The sequence below is a fragment of the Anomaloglossus baeobatrachus genome, chromosome 5 (genome assembly GCF_048569485.1).
Source record: "Anomaloglossus baeobatrachus isolate aAnoBae1 chromosome 5, aAnoBae1.hap1, whole genome shotgun sequence".
Lineage (NCBI taxonomy): Eukaryota > Metazoa > Chordata > Amphibia > Anura > Aromobatidae > Anomaloglossus > Anomaloglossus baeobatrachus.
This window is the reverse complement of record NC_134357.1, coordinates 78,022,231-78,045,122: the sequence shown is the minus strand read 5'-3', so window position 1 is coordinate 78,045,122 and position 22,892 is coordinate 78,022,231. Positions and strand designations below refer to the sequence as shown.

Here is a 22,892-nt window from a genome sequence, read left to right as displayed (position 1 = left end):
CAATGATACTCACATGACATTTGCATTCATTTTTCTGATAAGAGTGGAAGTGGATGGCTATTGGCCATGGAACGTTCTGTGGTGCGACAAAGCGCATTTTTACACCTGAATGGAACGGTGAACACACAGAACTGTCACATATGGGCTGCTGAAAATCCGCATGCGGTCGAGGGGGTTCAGCTGTATTCACCACAGGTAACTGTTTGGTGTGGCTTCACCTCTAATTTATCCTCGGACCGTTCTTTTACGAAGAAATGAGGCCAACTGGGGTTGCTACCTCTTCCGTGACAGCAGCGAGATAAAAGACAATGGTGGAAACAGTGGTCATTCCGCAACTCCAACAGCGGCAGTGTCTTCATACGACCACCTTCATGCATGATGCAGCACCTCCTCACATCGCAAATCGTGTGAAGAACTTTCTGCATGCACATTTTCCCAATGACAGGCTTTTGGGCTGCTCCTTCCCTAACACATGGCCACCGCATTCGCCTGATCTCAATTCTTGTGATTTCTGGTTGTTGGGACACTTGAAAGAGCGTGTTTATCGGGGAAATGTCGACACCCTGGCTGACCTCAAAGACCGCATCATCTTGGAAATGTGCAGCATCCCACCAGACATGTTACACACGCAAGCGTTGAGCATGTTCTGCATAGGATGAACATGATCACCATGCATGATGGCGGCCATATTGAACAGTTATGCTAGTCTGTGGAACAATAGTGACATTTCCAATTATCAGCACACAGTTTTTGGACCGCTCGCTCACTGTACAGCGCCGCTTTTTCACCTGGTGGGGAGTTTTGGTATAAAAAATGTTTAAGATGCCCTCTGTTTCCGCATGCCTTTAATAACATACATACCAATTTTCAGCCAGTTCTGTCCACTGGGTCAGTCTACACACAGCTCCAAACATCTTAGGTCATTTTATGGCCTCCTTGTGTATATAATATTTATTTTCAGTATATATAATTTTTTTGTTTGCTTTTTTTAAAGGCGAGAAAAATCAAATGTATGAATTTTATAAAGAAAGGGGTCTTGAGGTGCCTAAACCTGGTAAGTATTGTGCCGTTTTGCACCAGACGGACTTCTATTCCTGCGTCTTTCGTATATTTCTTTAGATTTTCTGTTCTATATAAATAAATGTCTATTTTTCTGTAGACACAGTAGTCCCACATTCCGTCTCCACCGGTCGAGGAAGACAGAAGAAACCTTTTGGTCCTGTATTCCAGATTCCACCAGAGCTGGATGTGTCTCTTCTTCTTGAATTTATTGGGTTGGTAACCTTTTTTTTTGTATTTTCTTATTTCTCCATTTCTTAATCGTTCCTTTGGGAGACCCAGACCATGGGTGTTTAGCTTCTGCCTCCGGAGGACACACAAAGTACTACACTTAAAAGTGTAGCTCCTCCCTCTGAGCTTATACACCCCCTGGTGAGCCAGTCCTAGCCAGTTTATCGCTTTGTGTTCAGGAGGCATACATCCACACATGCATTCTCATCTGATTTGTTTGAATTTCATCGGCGGTGTTGTTAAGGTTGATTTACAAGGCTGGAGCCTTACATGCCGCACTCCTTCACCATCCCTCCTGGGCTCTGGCTTGAAGTGGGAGCCAGCACGGTCTCCATGCCTGGCAGGAGACCGGTCTCCATCCACAGCCCCTTGAGGATTCTGTTGGACCGGAGCACTCATCCCCAGGGACCTGGCTCTGCGTCTCAGCAGCTAAGTACCTGAGACGTTTATGTGTTGGGGGTCCCGGTTCTTTATTGTATGGGGAGAGTATGCTGTATGTGATTATTTTGACTTTTCCGGCGGGTTCTCTAGCTTTTGCCCGAGAACCGCGCCGATGGTGCCTGCGCGTCGGCCTCGCCGCTTAAATTTAGGCCCCGGCTTCGCCGGAGGCCTAGTTTCGTTTTACTGCCCTCGCATGTCACTCATGCAGAGGGACAGGCACGGCTCCTCCCGGCGGCCGTTCTGCACAGGGGAGGGACACTCCCCACTGCTGGGGCGTCCCTCCTCCCCTGCAGGTCTCTATAGCCCTCCAGTTCCCGCTCTCCTATAGGAACGCCCCCTAGTCCCGCCCCCTCTCTTCGCTCCGGCGGCCATTTCTCAGGCAGAGTTCACTCTGCGCTGGGACATCCTGCACTCTGCATTTCTGCTGAGGTGCTGTGCATTGGGGGACCGGGCTTCGGGATCTGGAGGGCACACAACACCGCGCCCAGCGGTCTGGTAAGCCACAGCCGGTCTCCGGTTGTGGACCTCTGTATATTCTCCCTGGGGTTCATTCTCTGCAAAGCCCCCACTCCAGCAGCATGTCTCACACGAGGAGCAAGGCTCCAAAGCTTTATTCTGTATGCTCTGCATGTAAGCTCCTGCTGCCTGAGCCGAGCACTTATCCACATTGTGATGGTTGCTCTAACTTGGCGGTGCTACAGCCTGGAGTCTCACCCCCAGTGGTCTCTCAGGCTGCTGCTGCTGCACCTGTGGCTGAACCCCCGGCCTGGGTAGAGTCCTTTTCTAGGTCCATATCCCAGTCATTTGCTGAGTCCATGGGACTTTTGTCCAGGACTTTGATGAATATGCATCAGCCCTCCTCACAGGGTGCCTCTAATATTCTTGACAGAGGATTCCTATGCTCTGACCTCCGTCCATCGGAGCTCACAGAGGATTCATCATCTGGTCCCAGACCCCGTCCTTCTAAGAGAAGGCGCAGGGTTTCCTCCCCCTCCTCATCCCACGGCTCTGTCTCAAGAGCTGACTCGCAAGATGAGGAGGATGCCCTCACGGGGGGCTCGGAGGCTATGTATCCCATCGATTTCTCTGAGGGTGACTCAGATCTTAGGGACTTGATTGCTTCTATTAATTCTGTACTGGATCTCAATCCGCCAGTCTAAGAGGAGCTACCCTCTTTGGCAGAAAAGCATCAGTTTACCTCGCCTAAGAGAGTAAAGAGTGTGTTCTTTAACCACTCCAGTTTTCAGACCGCTGTGACCAAACCCAGGGCCTGTCCTGACAAACGCTTTCCAAAGCGTGGTTCTGATGACCGGTTTCCATTTCCACCTGAGGTGGTCAAGGAGTGGTCGCACTCCCCAAAGGTAGACCCTCCGGTGTCTAGGCTCTCAGCCCGGACCGTTGTGTCGGTGGCTGACGGCACCTCACTTAAGGATTCCACTGACCGTCAGATTGCCCTTCTGGCCAAATCTGTGGATGAAGCTGCGGGGGCTGCGTTTTCCCCGACTTTTGCAGCAGTGTGGGCTCTCAAAGCCATCTCTGCTTCTCTAGAGGAGATGCATTCCCTCACCAAGGAATCTATGCCTGAGATGGTTGCCTTAACTTCTCAGGCTTCAGCTTTTTCATCTTATGCCATGTCTGCAATGCTAGAGGCTGCTCACCGCACTGCGGTGGCTTCAGCTAATTCTCTTGTTATCCGCAGGATCTTGTGGCTTCGAGAGTGGAAGGCAGATGCTTCTTCCAAGAAGTTTCTTGCTGGGCTCCCTTTTGCTGGTTCCCGGCTGTTTGGTGAACAGCTGGATGAAATTATTAAGGAAGCTACTGGCGGGAAGAGTACTTCCATGCCACAAACCAAGACCAGGAAACCCGCCCAGGGTAGGAATCAATCGAGGTTTCATTCCTTTCGTTCCTCCAACTGGTCATCCTCTAAGCCTTCCGCCTCGTCCGCTAACTCAGCTAAGGATCAGAAATCCAACTGGCGCCCAAAAGCGCGTCCGCAGAAGACCGCAGGTGGTTCTGCCACTAAGGCAGCCTCCTCATGACTCTCTGCCCGCTCCAGCCACGTCCTTAGTCGGTGGCAGGCTCTCCCACTTTGGCGACGCTTGGTTAAAGCAAGTCTCCGATCAGTGGGTGAGAGAGATCATATCTCACGGCTACAGGATAGAATTCTCTTCCAGCCCGCCAAACAGATTTTTTTTCTCTCAACTCCCCCCTGCTCCAAGGCCGCCGCCTTCTTGCAGGCCGTGGCATCCTTGCAGGCAAACGGAGTGATTGTACCAGTTCCCGCTCGGGAACGGTTCAGAGGTTTTTACTCAAACCTCTTCCTAGTTCCCAAAAAGGACGGTAACTTTCGGCCCATCCTGGATCTCAAGCTTCTCAACAAGCATGTCCGGGTGCGGCATTTTCGCATGGAGTCTCTGCGATCAGTCATTGCCTCTATGACCCAAGGGGATTTCCTGGCGTCCATCGACATCAGGGATGCCTATCTACATGTGCCAATCGCAGTTTCACACCAGCGTTGGTTACGTTTTGCAATAGGAGAGGATCATTTCCAATTCGTGGCTCTCCCCTTCGGGTTAGCCACGGCCCCTCGGGTATTCACCAAGGTCATGGCGGCAGTGATTGCGGTCCTGCACCTCCAGGGGTTGGCAGTGCTCCCTTACCTGGACGACCTTCTAATCAAGGCTCCATCCAGCGCAGACTGTCAGCGGAGTGTCTCGCTCACTCTCGCCACTCTAGCCCAATTCGGGTGGCTTGTCAATCTTCCCAAATCCACTCTGACTCCAACCCAGAGTCTCACGTACCTAGGGATGCAGTTCGAGACTTTGCCGGCACTTGTGAAGTTGCCCTTAATCAAACAGCAGTCTTTCCAGCTAGCGGTGCGCTCTCTCCTGAGGCCCCGCCGTTATACCCTCAGGCGCCCGATGCAGGTGCTGGGTCAAATGGTGGCGTCCATGGAGGCTGTTCCCTTTGCCCAGTTCCATCTGCGCCCTCTGCAGCTGGACATTCTCCGCTGTTGGGACAAGCGGCCTTCCTCCTTACACAGGTTAGTGGCTCTGTCGCCACGGACCAGGAGCTCTCTTCAGTGGTGGCTTCGGCCCCTCTCCCTGTCCCAAGGGTGCTCCTTCCTGACCCCGTCCTGGGTGATTCTCACCACGGATGCCAGCCTATCCGGCTGGGGAGCGGTATATCTCCACCACAGGGCACTTGGACTCCGTCCGAGTCAGCCCTTTCAATCAATGTGCTGGAAACCAGAGCTGTGCTTCTAGCTCTCCTAGCTTTTCACCACCTGTTGGCGGGCAAGCACATTCGAGTCCAGTCAGACAACGCGACGGCGGTTGCCTACATCAATCACCAAGGCGGGACACGTAGCCGCCTGGCAATGATGGAGGTACAACGCATCCTTCAATGGGCGGAGGACTCCAAGTCCACCATATCCGCAGTCCACATCCCAGGCGTGGAAAACTGGGAGGCAGATTATCTCAGCCGTCAATCCGTGGACGGTGGCGAGTGGTCCCTGCACCCGGCAGTGTTTCAGTCAATCTGCCGCAAATGGGGCACTCCGGACGTGGACCTAATGGCATCCCGTCACAACAACAAGGTTCCGGTTTACGTGGCTCGCTCCCACGATCCTCAGGCCTTGGCCGCGGACGCTCTGGTTCAAGACTGGTCCCAGTTTCGTCTGTCCTACGTGTTTCCCCCTCTAGCTCTCTTGCCCAGAGTCCTGCGCAAGATCAGAATAGAGGGCCGTCGAGTCATCCTCATTGCACCGGACTGGCCCAGGCGAGCTTGGTATCCGGACCTGCTCCATCTGTCCGTAGAGATGCCGTGGCATCTTCCGGACCGTCCAGACCTACTCTCGCAAGGTCCGTTTTTCCGCCCGAATTCTGCGGCCCTCAAATTGACGGCGTGGCTCTTGAGTCATGGATTTTGACGGCTTCTGGTATTCCTCCTGAAGTCATCTCCACTATGACTCGGGCCCATAAGTCTTCTTCCGCCAAGATCTATCACAGGACTTGGAAAATTTTCCTGCCCTGGTGTCGCTCTTCCGGCCATCCTCCTTGGCCATTCTCTTTGCCGACCCTTCTGTCTTTTTTACAGTCCGGTCTGCAGCTAGGACTGTCCCTCAACTCTCTCAAGGGACAAGTCTCAGCTCTGTCAGTTCTGTTCCAGCGGCGTATCGCCCGGCTGGCTCAGGTCCGCACCTTCATGCAAGGCGCGTCTCACATCATTCCGCCTTATCGGCGGCCCTTGGATCCCTGGGACCTTAACTTGGTCCTCACGGTATTGCAGAAACCCCCTTTTTTTTTTTTTTTTTTAACTATATTTTTATTCAAATTTTTCAATAACATAATATTGGCATAAGCGAATTCAGCATTGTAAATTCAACATTACATTGTCATGTTTGATCATCCCAAATTCCATACCAATTTTTAAAATCAATAACCATAACATGGCAAGATAAAGCAAAGGAAAGCAGCGACCCCTTAACCCATCATTCTTATCATTCCCCCCATTGAACCCTTGTGAACATGGTAATGACATATAATAAAGAAGTCCCACTCAAATCGGTTATTTCCCCCTCTCCTTTTAGTCAGCTTTCGGCCTTTCCTCCCCCACCTCCAAGCCATCCAATGTATCCTTCAATTTTTCAGTATGATACCAGACTGTGTCTTTGAAAGGTGACATAATCCTGACTATCTCCTCCCGAGTACAATAGGCCAGTATGAATTTCTTCCATTTGTTAAAGTGCTGTCGTATTCTATCCGCCCTCCTTTCTGCATCCAATCCTTCTATTTCAAGAAGATGCATGAGCTGACCCAAGATCTCTTCAATCGCGGGGACCCTAGACTCCAACCAATTTTTTAGTATCGCTCTCTTGGCTGCCAGAAGTATCACATGTATAAGTCTGGGTGGGTTAGTCATCTTCCCTTTGGTATCGTTCCCCTCCTCCCAATGGTGAAAAATAGCGAACCCAGGTGAGAGCCGAACTTCAAGACCCCACACCTTTTGTATACAACTTTTGATCTGTGACCATAATGGACTCAAATGGGGGCAGGACCACAACCCGTGAAGGAGATCAGTTCCACTACTCTTACACTTAGGGCAATACGTAAGCCTGTCTGGCTTTGTTGCTGATGGAGGGAGATTAAAACCATAAATTGCCTTGTGCATAATTCTAAATTGGGTTTCTCGCCAATTCTCATTTAAAATTGATTTACGAAGAGCATTCCACCCTCCCCTAATTTTTACCCCCATAGACGGGTCTTCAAATTGTTTTTCCCAAGATTTAAATAAACCTTCTGGGTGCTGTCCTATTAATAGATCACGCATGGCTCCATAAAGAAAAGAGATAGATGATGAAGTTATTGAGTTCTTTACCAGACAATCAAAAGAGTTAAATACTACCTCCTGGGTCACATCATGCAACTGAGTCATAATACTATATCTCACTTGGTCATATTGGATTACTTGGTTAGGCCCCAGGCCATACTGCGCTATAATTTCGTCTCTACTCAACCATCTAGGCTCTGAGGTGTGCAAGAGATGAGCAACAGTCCTTATACCCCGCACCTTCCACTCTTCAAACAGCTTATTGCTTGTCCCCTGCACAAACTCTGGATTCCCCCATATAGGCAAGTATTTGGATATTTTATGGGGAAGTTTGTAGTTTTTCCTCAACGCCTTCCACGCTGCAATCGTGTCTTTAAATAAGGAAGAGTGCTTGATTTTCACTGGGAGATTAGCCTGCCTAGTATGAAGTAATGCCACCAGATCCCAAGGTTGTGCATAGTCTCTCTCAAGCTCCAACGCTGAATAATGCCTAGAGCCTTTAATCCAATCCAATATATATCTAGTCAAACAGGCTATATTGTAACCCGGAATGTTCGGCAAACTCAGACCTCCATGAACCTTAGATGCCATCAGCTTCTTAAGCCCTATACGAGGGCGTTTCCCCCTCCAAATGAAGTGTGAAAAAGCTCTATTTAGCTGGACAATATCTTTATGCTTGAGAAGCAGGGGAAGTGTTTGAAGATGATACATTAATTTTGATATCGACTTCATCTTAATTAGGTGGACTCTACCAATTATGTTCAATGGAAGGTCGTGCCATCTTTTAAGATCTTGCTCTATTTGGCTCAGAAGGGGTGGATAGTTTAGACTATAAAGGGTTGCCGGAACCTTACCTATTTTAACTCCCAGGTATGTGATATATGACTTAGCCACTGTAATTCCTTCAAAAGGGTTCTGCTCCCGTGTTTGAACATTTGTCCCTCCCAGGTATAGGAGCTCGCACTTTGACGCATTAATCTTGAAGCCTGAGTACGCTCCAAACTCTCGCAAAATTTGTAAAATCTCGGGGACCTGCTGAGCTGGATTCGAAAGGAAAAGCAAAATGTCATCCGCAAAAAAAGCTGACTGAATTTGTCTATTATTTACAGAAATACCCTGGAAGGTGCTATGTGTAGATAACAATCGTACCAATGGTTCCAGAGCCAGATTAAAAAGTAATGGGGAAAGGGGGCAACCCTGTCTGGTTCCTTTCAGTAACGGAAAAGGGGCTGACAGATATCCTGGAATGTAAACTTGAGCCTTCGGATTTGTGTAAATTTCTCTAATGTAGGTATAAAATGACCCCGAAAAACGCATTTCATCTAGAACTCTATAAAGCCATGACCACTCAATATTGTCAAAGGCTTTCTCGGCATCTATTGTAAGCAAAGCGGGAGATTCTCCTTTCAGAGGCCGAAGGTTAACCCTATCCAGGACAAGAAGAACTTTTCTAATATTTAGTGTCCCTGATCTTTTCTGAATGAAACCGGCCTGTGCTGGGGAAATCAGTTGGGGAAGAATTATAGCTAGACGATTTGCCATAATCTTTGACATTATCTTCATATCTAGGTTGATAAGTGATATGGGCCTATACGAACCCGGCTCCTTCGGGTCCTTCCCCTGTTTAGGGATCAATTTTATATATGCCCGGTTATTATTTTGGAAAGACGCATTACCGTCTAGTATGCTATTATACAGCTCTAGTAATGTAGGTAAGATCTCTTCCTTTACTGTTTTATAGAATTCTCCCGTAAATCCGTCAGGGCCAGGGGCTTTATAATTATGCATGGAGTTGATTGTCCCCAATACTTCTTCCCCCGTAATTTTGGCATTCAGAAAAGTGCGATGCTCTTCTGTGAGTCGAGGTAGTGTCACTTTAGATAAAAGATTATTATCAGGAAATTTGTCTCGCTTTTCCGACGAATAAAGGTTTCTATAATACGTGCCTAAAGTCTCAATTATTGTCTTAGGGTTTTTGTGTATCTCCCCCTTTTGATTTTTTATTTCCATGGGTCCCTGAGTTATAATCCTATTTTTCGCTAAGTTGGCCAGTATTTTCCCTGCTTTATTTCCAAAGCGATGTAATGTAGCTTCTTGCATTGACCTAGCCATTTGTTCCCGTTTTTCCGCCCACTCATTAAAAGCTCTTTGGGCTATTACCCATCTATCTCTATGGTCCCTATCAGGATGCTTTTGAAAAGAAGTATATGCTTCCCTCAATTTATGGGAGGTTTCAGTAAATTTAAGATGAGCCTTTTTCTTCAAATAGGAAACATGTGCTATCGTTCTGCCCCGTAATACTGCCTTCGCCGTGTCCCATAATAACATAGGTGTGTCTTTATGTTGATCATTATGTACCATAAATTCCGTCCACCATTCCTTTAATTTCAAGGAAAAATCTTCGTTATCTTTAAGGAAGGAAGGATATCTCCACAGATAGTCCGTTCCTCTGGGATAAATGTTTGCTAGGTCTAGCACCACCGGGGCATGGTCAGAAATCACCAAATCCTGGATAGTAGCTGAGTGGAGCGCACGTACCAGGTTCCCTGAAATAAGAAAGTAGTCAATGCGAGACCAGGAGCTATTAGCATGTGAATAGTGCGTAAATTCCCTATCCTGAGGGTGCAGTAGTCTCCACGCATCCCATAAGGCCGTGGCATTTAACAGAGGACGCATAACTTTATCATGGCCGCGCGGTACATTTGGGGGGCCTTTAGCATTTTTCCTGTCCTCTAGCACAGATACCACCGAGTTGAAATCCCCCCCAATTATTAGATTAAAATGGGCATGTTCTAAAATTTTGGCCTCAAGTCGTTGAAAGAATGATTTGTTGTTTTCGTTCGGGGCATAAATATTAAAGATTTTATAAATTCCTCCAGGTATCTCCACTGAGATCATCTGAACCCTACCTTCCGTGTCCGCATATGTTTCCAGGACTTGATGTTGTAATCTCCTACTTACTAATGTAATAACCCCTGCTTTCCTTTTAACTGAAGATGACCCATAGACTCCTCCAACCCACAATTTCCCCATCCTCTGCATGTCTGAACCTTCCAGATGAGTTTCCTGAAGGAGCGCAATGTCCGGTTTGAGGCGATTAAGGTGGCGTAATATCTTAATTCTTTTTTGGGGGGAACGTAACCCCTTAACATTCCAGGTGACTATTCTCATAAAGCACATGTAATAAATGGAAATCCTGCCTTTCGTTTACCATGTTTTTGCTGCCCTCCCTTGCCAAAAAAAAAATTCAACCAATTAGACAATTGAACATAGTGCTCACTTGCAATAGTGAGAGTAGTAGTAATAATAATAACTCTGTGTAAAATCTTTGCTACTTCACTTGAATCCAAAATCCCCAAACATTTCAAACATCTCCCTCCCCTCCCCCCCCCCAACTATACCATAATACTCAGACTTCACTTTTTTCTGATCATTTTCCAAGCTCAGTCAACCTTATACTTATAGCGTTTAACCAATATAAAGGAGTGTCCCACCTACAAAGAAAGAGAGAGAAGGAAAAAAAAAAAAAAAAAAAGTTCTCTTTCCTTTCCTCCGCCTCAGATTTCTTGAACTTTTTCCACTGCGGCTTCTCCAGCCTAAATCAAAAACAGGTGTCCCACCTTGAACTTTACACATCCGACATTTGTCTATTTGTCTCAGGTTCCCTTAAGTTCCTTGTTTTGTTGTCTCCGGTCCTTCGGGGTAGCTGTAGCGTGCTTCACAGAGCTCCCTTTGGTCACTCTCTGGTTCGGTGAGTCGTTGCGCCCTTGTCCTGGAGAATTCCTGAGGTCACGAGGACTGCTGATCCGCTCAATAAAGGCCTCTGCCTCCTTTGGACTTGAGAAAGAATTGTAGGATCCATCCTGATGTCTGATAATCAACGTTGCCGGGTACTTTAACTGGAAGCGTATATTTCTCTTAAATAAGGCAGAGCATATGTATGAGAATGCCCTCCGCTGCCGTGTGACCTCCGCAGAAAAATCCTCGAAGAGCAAGATGCGCGAGCCTTTCACCTCCAAGGGATGTTTCAATTTCTTGTATGCCTGTAATATTTCCTGTTTATCGGAGAAGTCCAAGTATTTCATTATGACTTGTCTTGGGCGTCTGTTATTTTCACTCTCATCACCTCTCCTTGGCGGACCAATGCGGTGCACCCTTTCCACTTTTCTCCTTCCTGCTACTCCCAGGGTTGTAGGAATAGTGGATTCACACAATGTACGTAGCTCACCAACCGGGTATGTTTCAGGCAGGCCGACAATGCGCAAATTGCTTCTTCTGGAGCGGTTCTCTAGATCGTCCACACGGTCCCTCAGGGTCAGATTCTCCCTGGCCAGACGCATGACTGTAGTGTGGTCAGAGCTGAAGTCCTCCTCTAACGTCGACATTTTGGTTTCCATAGCCGCAACCTGTTCCACCGTCTCATCAAGTTGGTTCTGTATGGCACTGAGAGCTTTTGCTATTGATGCTTTAATCGTAGCGGAGATGTCAGGTAGCAAACGATTGGCGACTTCATCAGCCAGACGCTTATAATCCATACCCTCCACTGTTTTGAATACATCCGGGGTCCCCGGGGAATCCTCCATCTCCATCTGATGAGTATTTTCAGGTGACCGAGGGACACTTAATTCTGTATGGGCAGTCACAATCTTTTTTTCACACTGTACGCTGGATGTATGAGGATTTTGTGTTTTGGAGCTGCTGCGCAGCAGGTATCTTTCCATCAAATAGTGAGTGAAGGGACGTAAGTTTTGACACTGATTTAGTGTGGGTTGTCAGACAAATCTTGATTCTGCTCCCCCTTTTGTTTATTCTCACTTTCACCCCTTTCTCCCCCCTGCCAGAGTTATATGAATTCTCACTGTCCTGAAACTTTGCAGGGATGTATGTTTAAACTTCCCTCCTTCAGCTTCTTTCACTTTCTCCAGAGCTTTGCACTGAGTCTGTATGCCTAGAGATTCAGCTCCTGCTTATGCCCAGGTCTGGACAAGATGGGGGAAGGGCCCAGGGATTCCCAGCTTTTTAACTCTTAGCTCTTTGCAGAACTTGTCAGTAGCGTTGTTTGCTGCTGATATCTTATCAGGACTCCAGGAGATTTATTATTCTGCTGCCGGTTAACTGCTTAGTGCTGGGGGAGTGAGTGCAAGGTAAGCTGCGTCCTGCTCTCTGTGTACAGATCTGATTTTAGTGCAGGGAAGGCTCCGGCGCCATCTTTATCACGCTGCCAGATCTTGAGAGGGAGGGGGAGAACGAAATTCACCGTGCTGTTTCAAGTAATTATCTCCACGGCTCCCCATGAATTTCCCTGCATGTAGCAACTTCACTCACCGGTGGAATGGAGTGGGGGAGGCTGGTGGGTTGTCCGGTATATATGTCAGAGCTGCAGGGAATGACAGAGCTCAGGCGTCCTGTGTCCTACATGATCAGCGCAGGAGCCGGAAGTGAAACCCCCTTTTGAGCCTCTTAGGGAGGTTTCTTTGTATCGTCTTTCTCAAAAAGTGGCCTTTCTAGTTGCCATAACTTCTCTCAGGAGAGTCTCTGATTTGGCTGCGCTCTCCTCTGAGTCACCTTTTTTGGTTTTTCACCAGGACAAGGTGGTTCTCCGTCCGACTCCGGACTTTCTTCCTAAGGTGGTCTCTCCATTCCACCTTAACCAGGACATTTCCTTGCCTTCCTTCTGTCCGGCCCCTGTTCATCGCTTTGAGAAAGCGCTGCATACTTTAGATCTGGTGCGTGCTCTCCGGATTTATGTGTCTCGCACCGCTGCGCTTAGGCGGTGCACATCTCTTTTTGTGCTAACCACAGGGCGGCGCAAGGGTCTCTCTGCTTCTAAGCCGACCTTGGCCCGTTGGATTAGATCGACCATTTCGGACGCCTACCAGAGTACTCAGGTGCCTCCCCCGCCGGGGATCAAAGCACACTCGACCAGAGCTGTCGGTGCCTCTTGGGCTTTTAGGCACCAGGCTACGGCTCAGCAAGTCTGTCAGGCTGCCACTTGGACTAGCCTGCATACCTTTTCGAAGCACTACCAAGTGCATGCTCATGCTTCGGCAGATGCGAGCTTGGGCAGACGCATCCTTCAGGCGGCTGTCGCCCACTTGTGAAGTTAGGCTCCGCCTACTTCTTAGCTTTTTCTGTTTATTCCCACCCAGGGACAGCTTTGGAACGTCCCATGGTCTGGGTCTCCCAAAGGAACGATAAAGAAGAAGAGAATTTTGTTTACTTACCGTAAATTCTTTTTCTTATAGTTCCGTATTGGGAGACCCAGCACCCTCCCTGTTGCCTGTTGGCAATTTTCTTGTTCCGTGTGTTATCACCGGCTGTTGTCGTGGACAGAGTCTCCGGTTGTTCCGGTTCTTGCTCGGTCCTACTTGTGGGTGGCTATTCTCCTTCAGCTTTTGCACTAAACTGGCTAGGACTGGCTACCAGGGGGTGTATAAGCTCAGAGGGAGGAGCTACATTTTTAAGTGTAGTACTTTGTGTGTCCTCCGGAGGCAGAAGCTAAACACCCATGGTCTGGGTCTCCCAATACGGAACTATAAGAAAAAGAATTTACGGTAAGTAAACAAAATTCTCTCTTTTTTTGGTCGCCGCAAATTTTGTGCAAAATGCAATAACAGGCGATCAAAACGTAGCATCTGCGCAAAAATGGTACCGTTAAAAACGTCAGGTCGAGTCGCAAAAAATAAGCCATCACTGAGCCTCAGATCCTGAAAAATGAGAACGCTACGGGTTTTGGAAAATAGCGCAAAACGTGCGCCACGTTTTTTGGACAACCTTGTGATTTTTTTTTAACCCCTTAGATACAAGTAAACCTATACATGTTTGGTGTCTACAAACTCGCACTGACCTGAGGCATCACATAGATATCTCAGTTTTACCATATAGTGAACACAGTGAATAAAATATCCCAAAAACTTTTGCACGATCACACTTTTTTTGCAATTTTTCCGCACTTGGAATTTTTTTGCCGTTTTCCAGTACACTATATGGTAAAACTTATGGTTTCATTTAAAAGTACAACTCGTCCCACAAAAAACAAGCCCTCATATGGCAAGATTGATGGAAAAATAAAAAAGTTACGCCTCTCGGAAGAAGGGGAGCAAAAAACAAAAACGCAAAAACGTAAAGTGCCCGGGGGCTGAAGGGGTTAACAACTCTTTATGGTAAAAACTGACCAAATCTGAAGAAAATCTTTTAAAAAACACTGATGGTATTTGGAGCATTTTTTTTTTTGCAGACAAAAGAATGAGCTCTTATTTTGTGATCTGTGTTAGAGATGGGCGAGCAGTGAAATAATTGGGTTCGGATTATGATATCCAAATATCAAGTATTTTTCCAGTATTCATCGCAAATAACTAACCTAATGCAAGTCAATGGGGAACCTGACCATGTCTCTTGAAGATTTCCCAGAAAAATGCTCAGGTTCCTCATTGACTTGCATTAGGTTCGTCATTCGTGACCAATACTGGAATAGTACTCGGTATTAGCATAATCCAAACCCAAATATTTCACTGTACACTAAGTGTTTAATGATGACCACAAGGGGGCAGAAGACGCCAGCGTTCGTTACCTGGGTGGGTCCTCTCTTAAGGGATCTTCTGTGCTCACATATATTCGGTGTTGCATCAGGTTTCAGAAAGCTTTCACCTTCCCCGGTGCATGAAGTGATGAATGCCGACATCTCGCCCCTACACCCACGTGTGGACACTGCTCCCAATTTTAGTATTGTTGCACTATAACAATTCCCCAATATATTATTACTGGAATCTCTCCCTTTTCATGCAAAGGTGATTCTATCATAGATCTCGGGCACGGAAGCGCAATACGTTTAAATAATTCAGAAGCCTATAAATATTCAGAACGTGAATCAGTGCGGTAATGCACCTGATCGTGTTCTGTGCTTTACATTCATATATGAATATCCTATCCATGCTCCCATCATTGGTAATGATGAATATCCAATAGATTTAGAAAAATAATGGGTACCCATCTTCTAAAGGACAAACCATTGACTGACGGGTTATTCCCATCTTAGGACGCTATCACTTATTCTCTGGTTGGGCGATAATTTGTGGGTTACTGGGCATCCCATTGATATCGAACATGGGGACCTCAAAGCATCAAATTAAGGTTTCCATAAACTGTAGCGTTTCAGAGAAGAAACAATAATTTGGGAGTTTGTCATGGGGAGAAGTGTCCACTGGGAGGCCCAGAATAACTGATGAATGTAGTGATGTAATTTCTTGTGTATATAATAATAATATTTATTATAGCGCTATTAATTCCACAGCGCTTTACATACATTGGCAACACTGTCCCCATTAGGGCTCACAATCTAAATCCCCCATCAATATGTCTTTGGAGTGTGGGAGAAAATCGGAGAACCCGGAAGAAACCCACGCAAACACAGGGAGAACATACAAACTCCTTGCAGATGGTGTTCTTGGTGGGAATTGAACCCAGGACCCCAGCACTGCAAGACTGCAGTGCTAACCACTGAGCAACCACAAGACTGCAGTGCTAACCACTGAGCAACCACAAGACTGCAGTGCTAACCACTGAGCCACTGTGCCGCCCATGTATACTATATGGATAAGTCCTGTGCCCCCTCCACATTACACGTATAGGAGCTTTTATGGCCTGCCATCATAAGCTCACATACATAAATATAGAGTCGTCCCTCCTTTGCGCTCTTCTGTGGAGGATTTCTATAACTGTGGGTATTGTTGCCCGTTCATCCAGAAGGACATCTCTGAGGGCAGACACTGATGGAGGACGGGTGGGCCAGGCTTATAATTTCTGTTCTATTTCATCCTGATGGGGCTGATGTCTGAGCTCTGTGCATCCAATCGTGTTCTTCCACCCCGAACTCCCCCAGCCATGTTTTTACAGACCTATATTTGTGTACTGGGGCACAGTTATGAGGAACAAAAAAGAGCCTTTCAGAAAACTGATTCCACAAAGCCGGAAGTTATAATTGTGCAAAATGTCCTCTGTGGTGAAGAATTAGGGTTTCCCTTGACTAAGGGGCTGAGGCTGACCCCTGAATAACAAGCCCATAACATTAGCCCTCTTCTTTCATACTTTACAGTTGCCACAATGTAAGGTAGGTAACGTTCTCCGGCGTCAGCACTCCAGCAAGTTCCGGGGTCCTGGATAGTGGGGGCACTCACTGATGTCAGCAATGGTGAACAGTTCTGCGGCCCTCGGGCCAAGTTCTGGGGACTGCAGTTCTCAGGCCGGCAGCCACAGTGAACACTGAGAGAAAGTGTATAGAAGTTCATCTGTGTGTGGAGCTAGCAAGCAGTGCGCTCCTGTCCTACAGATGGGGAGAGATGAGCCGCAGCGCAGCACCAGGCAGCGTCACCAGGAAGCAGGACCAGAGTTGTATGTGCACCCCACTCCCTGAGCTATAGGAGCCACGTCCCGGAGCAGTATGGGCCCCCCAAAACTGTATGAGCCACCCCACAGAGCAGTATGGGCCCCATAGCTGTATCAGCCACTTCCCAGACCTGTGTGGGCCCCCTAAAGCCGTTTTGGGCCACCACCACCCTCCCGAGCTGTATGGGCCACGCCCCCCCGAGCTGTATGGGCCACGCCCCCCGAGCCGTATGGGCCACGCCCCCCGAGCCGTATGGGCCACGCCCCCCGAGCCGTATGGGCCATGCCACCCCCCCTGAGCCGTATGGGCCACACACCCTCGACCCCTTTTTCCCCCCCCCACCCCAGTAACATCTATGCCCCTTGTAATGTGTATGCCGCCTTTGCAATGTGCATGCCCCTTAGTAACGTGTATGCCCCTTAGTAACGTGTATGCCCCCAGCCCCTCCTGTGATGTATATACTGTAGCCCCCAGCCCCTCCTGTGATGTGTATACTGTAGCCCCCAGCCCCTCCTGTGATGTATATACTGTAGCCCCCAGACCCTCTTGTGATGTACATACTGTAGGCCCCAGCTCCTCCTGTCATGTATATACTGTAGCCCTCACCTCCTCCTATGACGTATATACAGCAGTGTCAGTGTGCAATGTGTTTACGGCCATGTTTGTTAGGGATGGCTATCACGCAGTGCGGCCTGCACAGCCACATGCCTGGGAGGAGCTGGATGGAGACAAGCGGTTGACGTGAGTGAGGTGTACGTATCTGGGTAGGTGTGTGTGCATGGGGCCCACTGGGACTTTTTTGCCCGGGCCCACAAAAACTTTGAGCCAGCCCTGCTCTGCAGTCATGGAGTCAGCAGAGTCTTGGTGACTTATGCAGTCTTTGACCCTGCTCAATAACATTGTTTCAAGGTTGCTGCGGTTCGTGCTACTTTTCATTAATACCACTCAGTTGATCATGGATTATTTAGGAAAGACATTTTATGTACTGACTTGTTATATCTGATTGTTACCGGACCGCGCTCTGATTATTGAGCTTTATAGAACTAGCTGTAGTACCCGGCGTTGCCCGGGATGGTAACTGTCTCTCTCCCAGTCTCTGTCTGTCTGCCTCCCTCTATCTCTGTGTCTGTCTCTATGTGTGTGTCTGTCTGTTTCTCTCTTTGCCCGGTCTGTCTCTTTGCCCGGTCTGTCTCTCTGTCTCTCTATCCGTCTCACCACTGACATCTTATTACCTCACACATAAGCTTCTTATACTAACAGTTTATTTCTTTGTCGCTCCATTGGGAGACCCAGACAATTGGGTGTATAGCTTCTGCCTCCGGAGGCCACACAAAGTATTACACTCAAAAGTGTAACCCCTCCCCTCTGCCTATACACCCTCCCGTGCCTCACGGGCTCCTCAGTTTTATGCTTTGTGTGGAAGGAGGCACACATCCACTCATGCATTCCCATTTTAGTCAGCAGCAGCTGCTGATGTTATCGGATGGAAGAAAAAAGGGCTCCCACGGGGCCCCCGGCATGCTCCCTTCTCACCCCACTACGTCGGCGGTGCTGTTAAGGTTGAGGTACCCATTGCGGGTACAGAGGCTGGAGCCACATGCCGTTTTCCTTCACCATCCCTTGAGGGCTCTGGGAGAAGTGGGATCCTGAGCGGTCATCCAGGTACTGGGACCGTGCTCCCTCCGTAGCCCCTGTGTGGAATCTGCCGGACCGGAGTATTTTCGTTATCAGGGACCGGGCCCTGCATCTGTCAGGTACTCTGTGTCCCCATGGGGACGGTTCATGGAGCGCCTGGCACCCGGACGCTGCAAGGGCTGCTAGACCGTGAAAGCCGGGGGACTTCCGCGCCGACCGCGCCTGTTTGTCGGCCGCGGTCATAAATTTAGTCCCCGGCTTCAGTTGCGGCCTACTTGAAAAATCTCGCCCCCGGACCTGTCTGTCAGGGTAGGGGCGGGACACTCGACCGGACGCTGCCTGGGACACAGCGGCTGCTGATCCGCGAAAGCCGGGGGACTTCCGCCCCGACCGCGCCTGCTTGTCGGCCGCGGTCATAAATTTAGTCCCCGGCTTCAGTTGCGGCCTACTGGCAAGACTCCCGCCCCCGGACCTGTCTGTCAGGGTAGGGGCGGGACAGTCGTCCTGACGTCGGCAGTGAGGGCCGGAGCATCCTGTATGCTTCCTCCCCCCTCTGTGATCACAATAGGGACCCCAGATTCCCGCACTTTTTCCTGGTGCCGCCCACCGCTCCACTCCCCCTCTGAGAGCTCCAGCAGCCATTTTTTTTCAGAATTCTGCGCTGGAGAATCATCAGAAAAGAGCTTTTCACTGCTGGGAGACCTGGAGCAGGGAATCTGGAAGACACACACGCCGCTTTTTAGCAGTCGGTAAGCCACACCGGTCATCCGGTGCCGGTCCCCCTGGGTTGCCTGAATAGATACGTATTATATATCTTTATATATATATATATATATCTCTGTTCGGCCGGGCTGTATACTCTTCCCTTATACCCTCTGTGATCACTCTCCTGGGACACAACGGCATGTCGTCCACAAGGAGCAAGAGCGCTAGGGCACAGGGTTTCTTTGCGACCTGTACCTCTTGTGGGGCTATGTTGCCTGCGGGTTCCACCTACCCTCACTGTGAGCAATGCTCGACCCCTGTTACACTGACTCAGCCGGAGCCGCGACCACTTGTGGGCCCCTCGGCTCAGGTAGACCCCCATGCTACCACTGTCCAGGCAGCAGGGACAGAGTTTGCAGTGTTTGCTTAGATGCCTTTTGAGTCACTTTCACAATCCATGGCTAAGTCTATGGACAAATGGTCTGCCAAGCTGCTAGAAGCCTTGCAGTCCAGACCGGTCCTTACACAGACCCAGGACACTGTTGGATCGGCGCCTCCAGGTCTCTCTCGGTCCACGCCGCAGCGCGCTCCCGGGGTGGGCTCTAGGTTTCACGTGGAGGACTCCTCCACGGACCACAGCCCCAGACCAGCTAAGCCGGCCCGCTTGGAATCATCAGCTTCATCACGCTGCTCAGGTTCCCGGCTGGAGGACTCGCTGGAGGACGAAGCGGAGGTCGCAGCTCAGGGCTCTGACCATGACGTTGCCCTCAACCTTGATACACCTAAAGGGGACGCCTTAGTAAATGATCTTATCTCGTCCATCAACCAGGTGTTAGATCTATCTCCCCCGCCTCCACCTATAGAAGAGTCGGCTTCTCAGCAGGAGAACCACCATTTTCGATTCCCCAAACGTACACGGAGTGCGTTTTTCGACCACTCTAACCTCAAGGATGCTGTCCAGAAACCCAGAGCGGTTCCGGACAAGCACTGTACTAAGCGCCTTGCTGACACACGTTACCCCTTCCCCTCTGACGTAGTTAAGGGTTAGGCTCTGTGTCCCAAGGTGGATCCTCCAGTCTCTAGATTGGCGGCTAGATCTGTGGTATCGGTTGCAGATGGCTCATCGCTAAAAGATGTCACCGACAGGCAGATAGAGCTCCTGGTGAAATCCATCTATGAAGCCACGGGCGCGTCCTTTGCCCCGGCTTTTGCAGCCGTGTGGGCACTCCAAGCTATCTCGGCTTGTCTAACCGAGATTAATGCGGTCACACGTACTTCTGCTCCGCAGGTTGCGTCTTGACTTCTCAGGCGTCGGCGTTTTCTTCATACGTCATGAATGCAGTCCTAGACTCTGCTAGCCGTACAGCGGTCGCATCCGCTAATTCTGTGGCAGTCCGCAGAGCCATGTGGCTGCGCGAATGGAAGGCAGCCTCGGCTTCCAAGGGATTCCTAACCGGTTTGCCGTTTTCTGGCGACCGATTGTTTGGAGAACGATTGGATGAGAGGGAAAGGACTCCTCCTTACCCCAGTCCAGACCGAAGCGACCTCAGCAACGTAAGATACAATCGAGGTTTCGGTCCTTTCGCCCCTCCGCCAAGTCCCAATCCTCTTCGTCCAATAGGCCGGAGAAAGGTCAGAGGAACTCCTACGCGTGGCGGTCTAAGTCACGCCCCCAAAAGGCGGCCGGAGGCACTGCCTCCAAGGCGGCCTCCTCATGACTCTTGGCATCCCCAAACCGCATCCTCGGTCGGTGGCAGGCTCTCCCGCTCTGAAGACAGAAGAAGTTGTGATTCCCGTCCCCCCTCAGGAACAGGGGCGCGGCTTTTACTCCAACTTGTTCGTGGTGCCAAAGAAGGACGGTTCATTCCGTCCCGTTCTGGACCTCAAACTGCTCAACAGATATGTGGGAACCGGACGGTTCAGGATGGAATCTCTCCGCTCGGTCATCGCTTCGATGTCACAGGGAGACTTTCTCGCATCGATCGACATCAAAGAGGCTTATCTCCATGTGCCGATCGCATCCGAACATCAACGCTTCTTGCGTTTCGCTATAGGGGACGAACACCTTCAGTTCGTGGCATTGCCTTTCGGCTTGGCGACAGCCCCACGGGTTTTCACCAAAGTCATGGCATCCGTTGTGGCGGTCCTACACTCCCAAGGCCACTCGGTGATTCCCTACTTAAACGATCTCCTAGTCAGGGCACCGTCTCGGGAGGCGTGTCAACACAGCCTTATCGTCGCTCTGGAGACTCTCCAGCAGTTCGGGTGGATCATCAACTTTCCAAAATCCAAGTTGACACCGACCCAGTCATTGGCCTACCTTGGGATGGAGTTTCATACTCAGTCAGCGGTAGTCAACTACCACTGGACAAACAGCTTTCTCTGCAAGCAGGGGTGCAATCTCTTCTTCAGAGTCAGTCTCACCCATTGAGGCGCCTCATGCACTTCCTAGGGCAGATGGTGGCAGCGATGGAGGCAGTGCCCTTCGCGCAATTTCATCTACGCCCACTCTAATGGGACATTCCACAAGTGGGACAAGAGATCGACTTCCCTCGACAAGAATGTCTCTCTTTCCCTGGCAACCAAGACGTCTCTTCAGTGGTGACTTCTTCCCACTTCTCTTTCGCAGGGAAAATCCTTCCTGCCCCCAAGGGGACCTGGACTCCGAGGGAGTCTTCCCTTTAGATCAATGTTCTGGAGATAAGGGCAGTGTATCTAGCCCTATTGGCGTTCCATCAATGGCTGGAGGGCAGGCAGATCCGTATCTAGTCGGACAACGCCACTGCAGTCGCCTACATCAATCACCAGGGCGGCACTTGCAGTCGTCAAGCCTTACAGGAAGTACGGCAAATCCTGCAGAGGGTGGAAGCCACAGCATCCACCATCTCCGCAGTTCACAGAGCTCTGGCGGCGGATGCATTAGTACAGGATTGGTCGCAGTTTCAACTACCTTATGTGTTTCCTCCTCTGGCGATGCTACCCAGAGTATTACGCAAGATCAGATACGACTGCCGCCGCGCCATTCTCGTCGCTCCAGACTGGCCAAGGCGGTCGTGGTACCCGGGTCGGTGGCAACTCACGTTGGGTCAACCGTGGGCCCTTCCAGACCGCACAGACTTGCTGTCACAAGGGCTGTTTTTTCCATCTGAATTCTGCGGCCCTCAACCTGACTGTGTGGCAATTGAGTCCTGGCTCCTAGCATCGTCAGGGTTATCTCAGGATGTCATTGCCACTATGAGACAAGCCAGGAAACCGACGTCCGCCAAGATCTATTACAGGACTTGGCGGATATTCTTGTCCTGGTGCTCTGTGAATGGGTTTACTCCCTGGCCTTTTGTCTTACCCATTTTTCTTTCCTTCCTTCAATCTGGAATGGACAAGGGTTTGTCACTAAGCTCTCTCTCAAGGGACAAGTATCGGCGCTCTCAGTATTTTTTCAAAGGCGCCTGGCCAGGCTCCCGCAGGTCCGCACGTTCCTGTAAGGAGTATGCCACATAGTTCCACCTTACAAGCGCCCACCAGAGCCCTGGGACCTTTACAGGGTACTAAGGCTCTTCAGAAACCACCTTTCGAGCCGCTGCGAGATGTCTCCTTATCACGTCTTTCGCAGAAGGTGGCTTTTCTAGTGGCAGTTACATCACTCCGAAGAGTGTCGGATCTTGCAGCGCTGTCATGCAAAGCCCCCTTCCTGGTTTTTCACCAGAATAAGCTGGTTCTGCATCCTGTTCCGGAATTTCTCCCTAAGGTGGTATCTCCTTTTCATCCAATCAGGATATCACCTTACCTTCTTTTTGCCCTAATCCAATTCACCGATGTGAAAAAGATTTGCAATCATTAGATCTAGTGAGATCACTCCGGTGCTACGTGTCTCGCACAGCGCCCCTGCGCCGTTCAGATGCAATCTTTGTACTTGTCGCCGGTCAGCGTAAGAGTTCGCAGGCTTCCAAGTCAACCTTGGCTCGGTGGAACCGATTCTTGAAGCTTACCGTTCTTCGGGGCTTCCGCTTCCTTCGGGGCTGAAAGCCCATTCTACCAGAGCCGTGGGTCCGTCCTGGGCATTGCGGCACCGGGCGACGGCTCAGAAGGTGTGTCAGGCAGCTACCTGGTC

General features: G+C 49.6%; 1 protein-coding gene across 1 annotated transcript in view; it reads left to right on the top strand.

Annotated features, from left to right (window-relative positions):
• The window catches only part of PCGF6 (polycomb group ring finger 6), an 81,495-nt gene that overhangs the window by 16,753 nt on the left and 41,850 nt on the right, over positions 1–22,892 (top strand). Inside the window, exons 5-6 of the mRNA XM_075352319.1 lie at positions 995–1,054; positions 1,160–1,274. Of these exons, the coding sequence (XP_075208434.1) occupies positions 995–1,054; positions 1,160–1,274 (175 nt within the window). The remainder of the gene's footprint in view (positions 1–994; positions 1,055–1,159; positions 1,275–22,892) is intronic.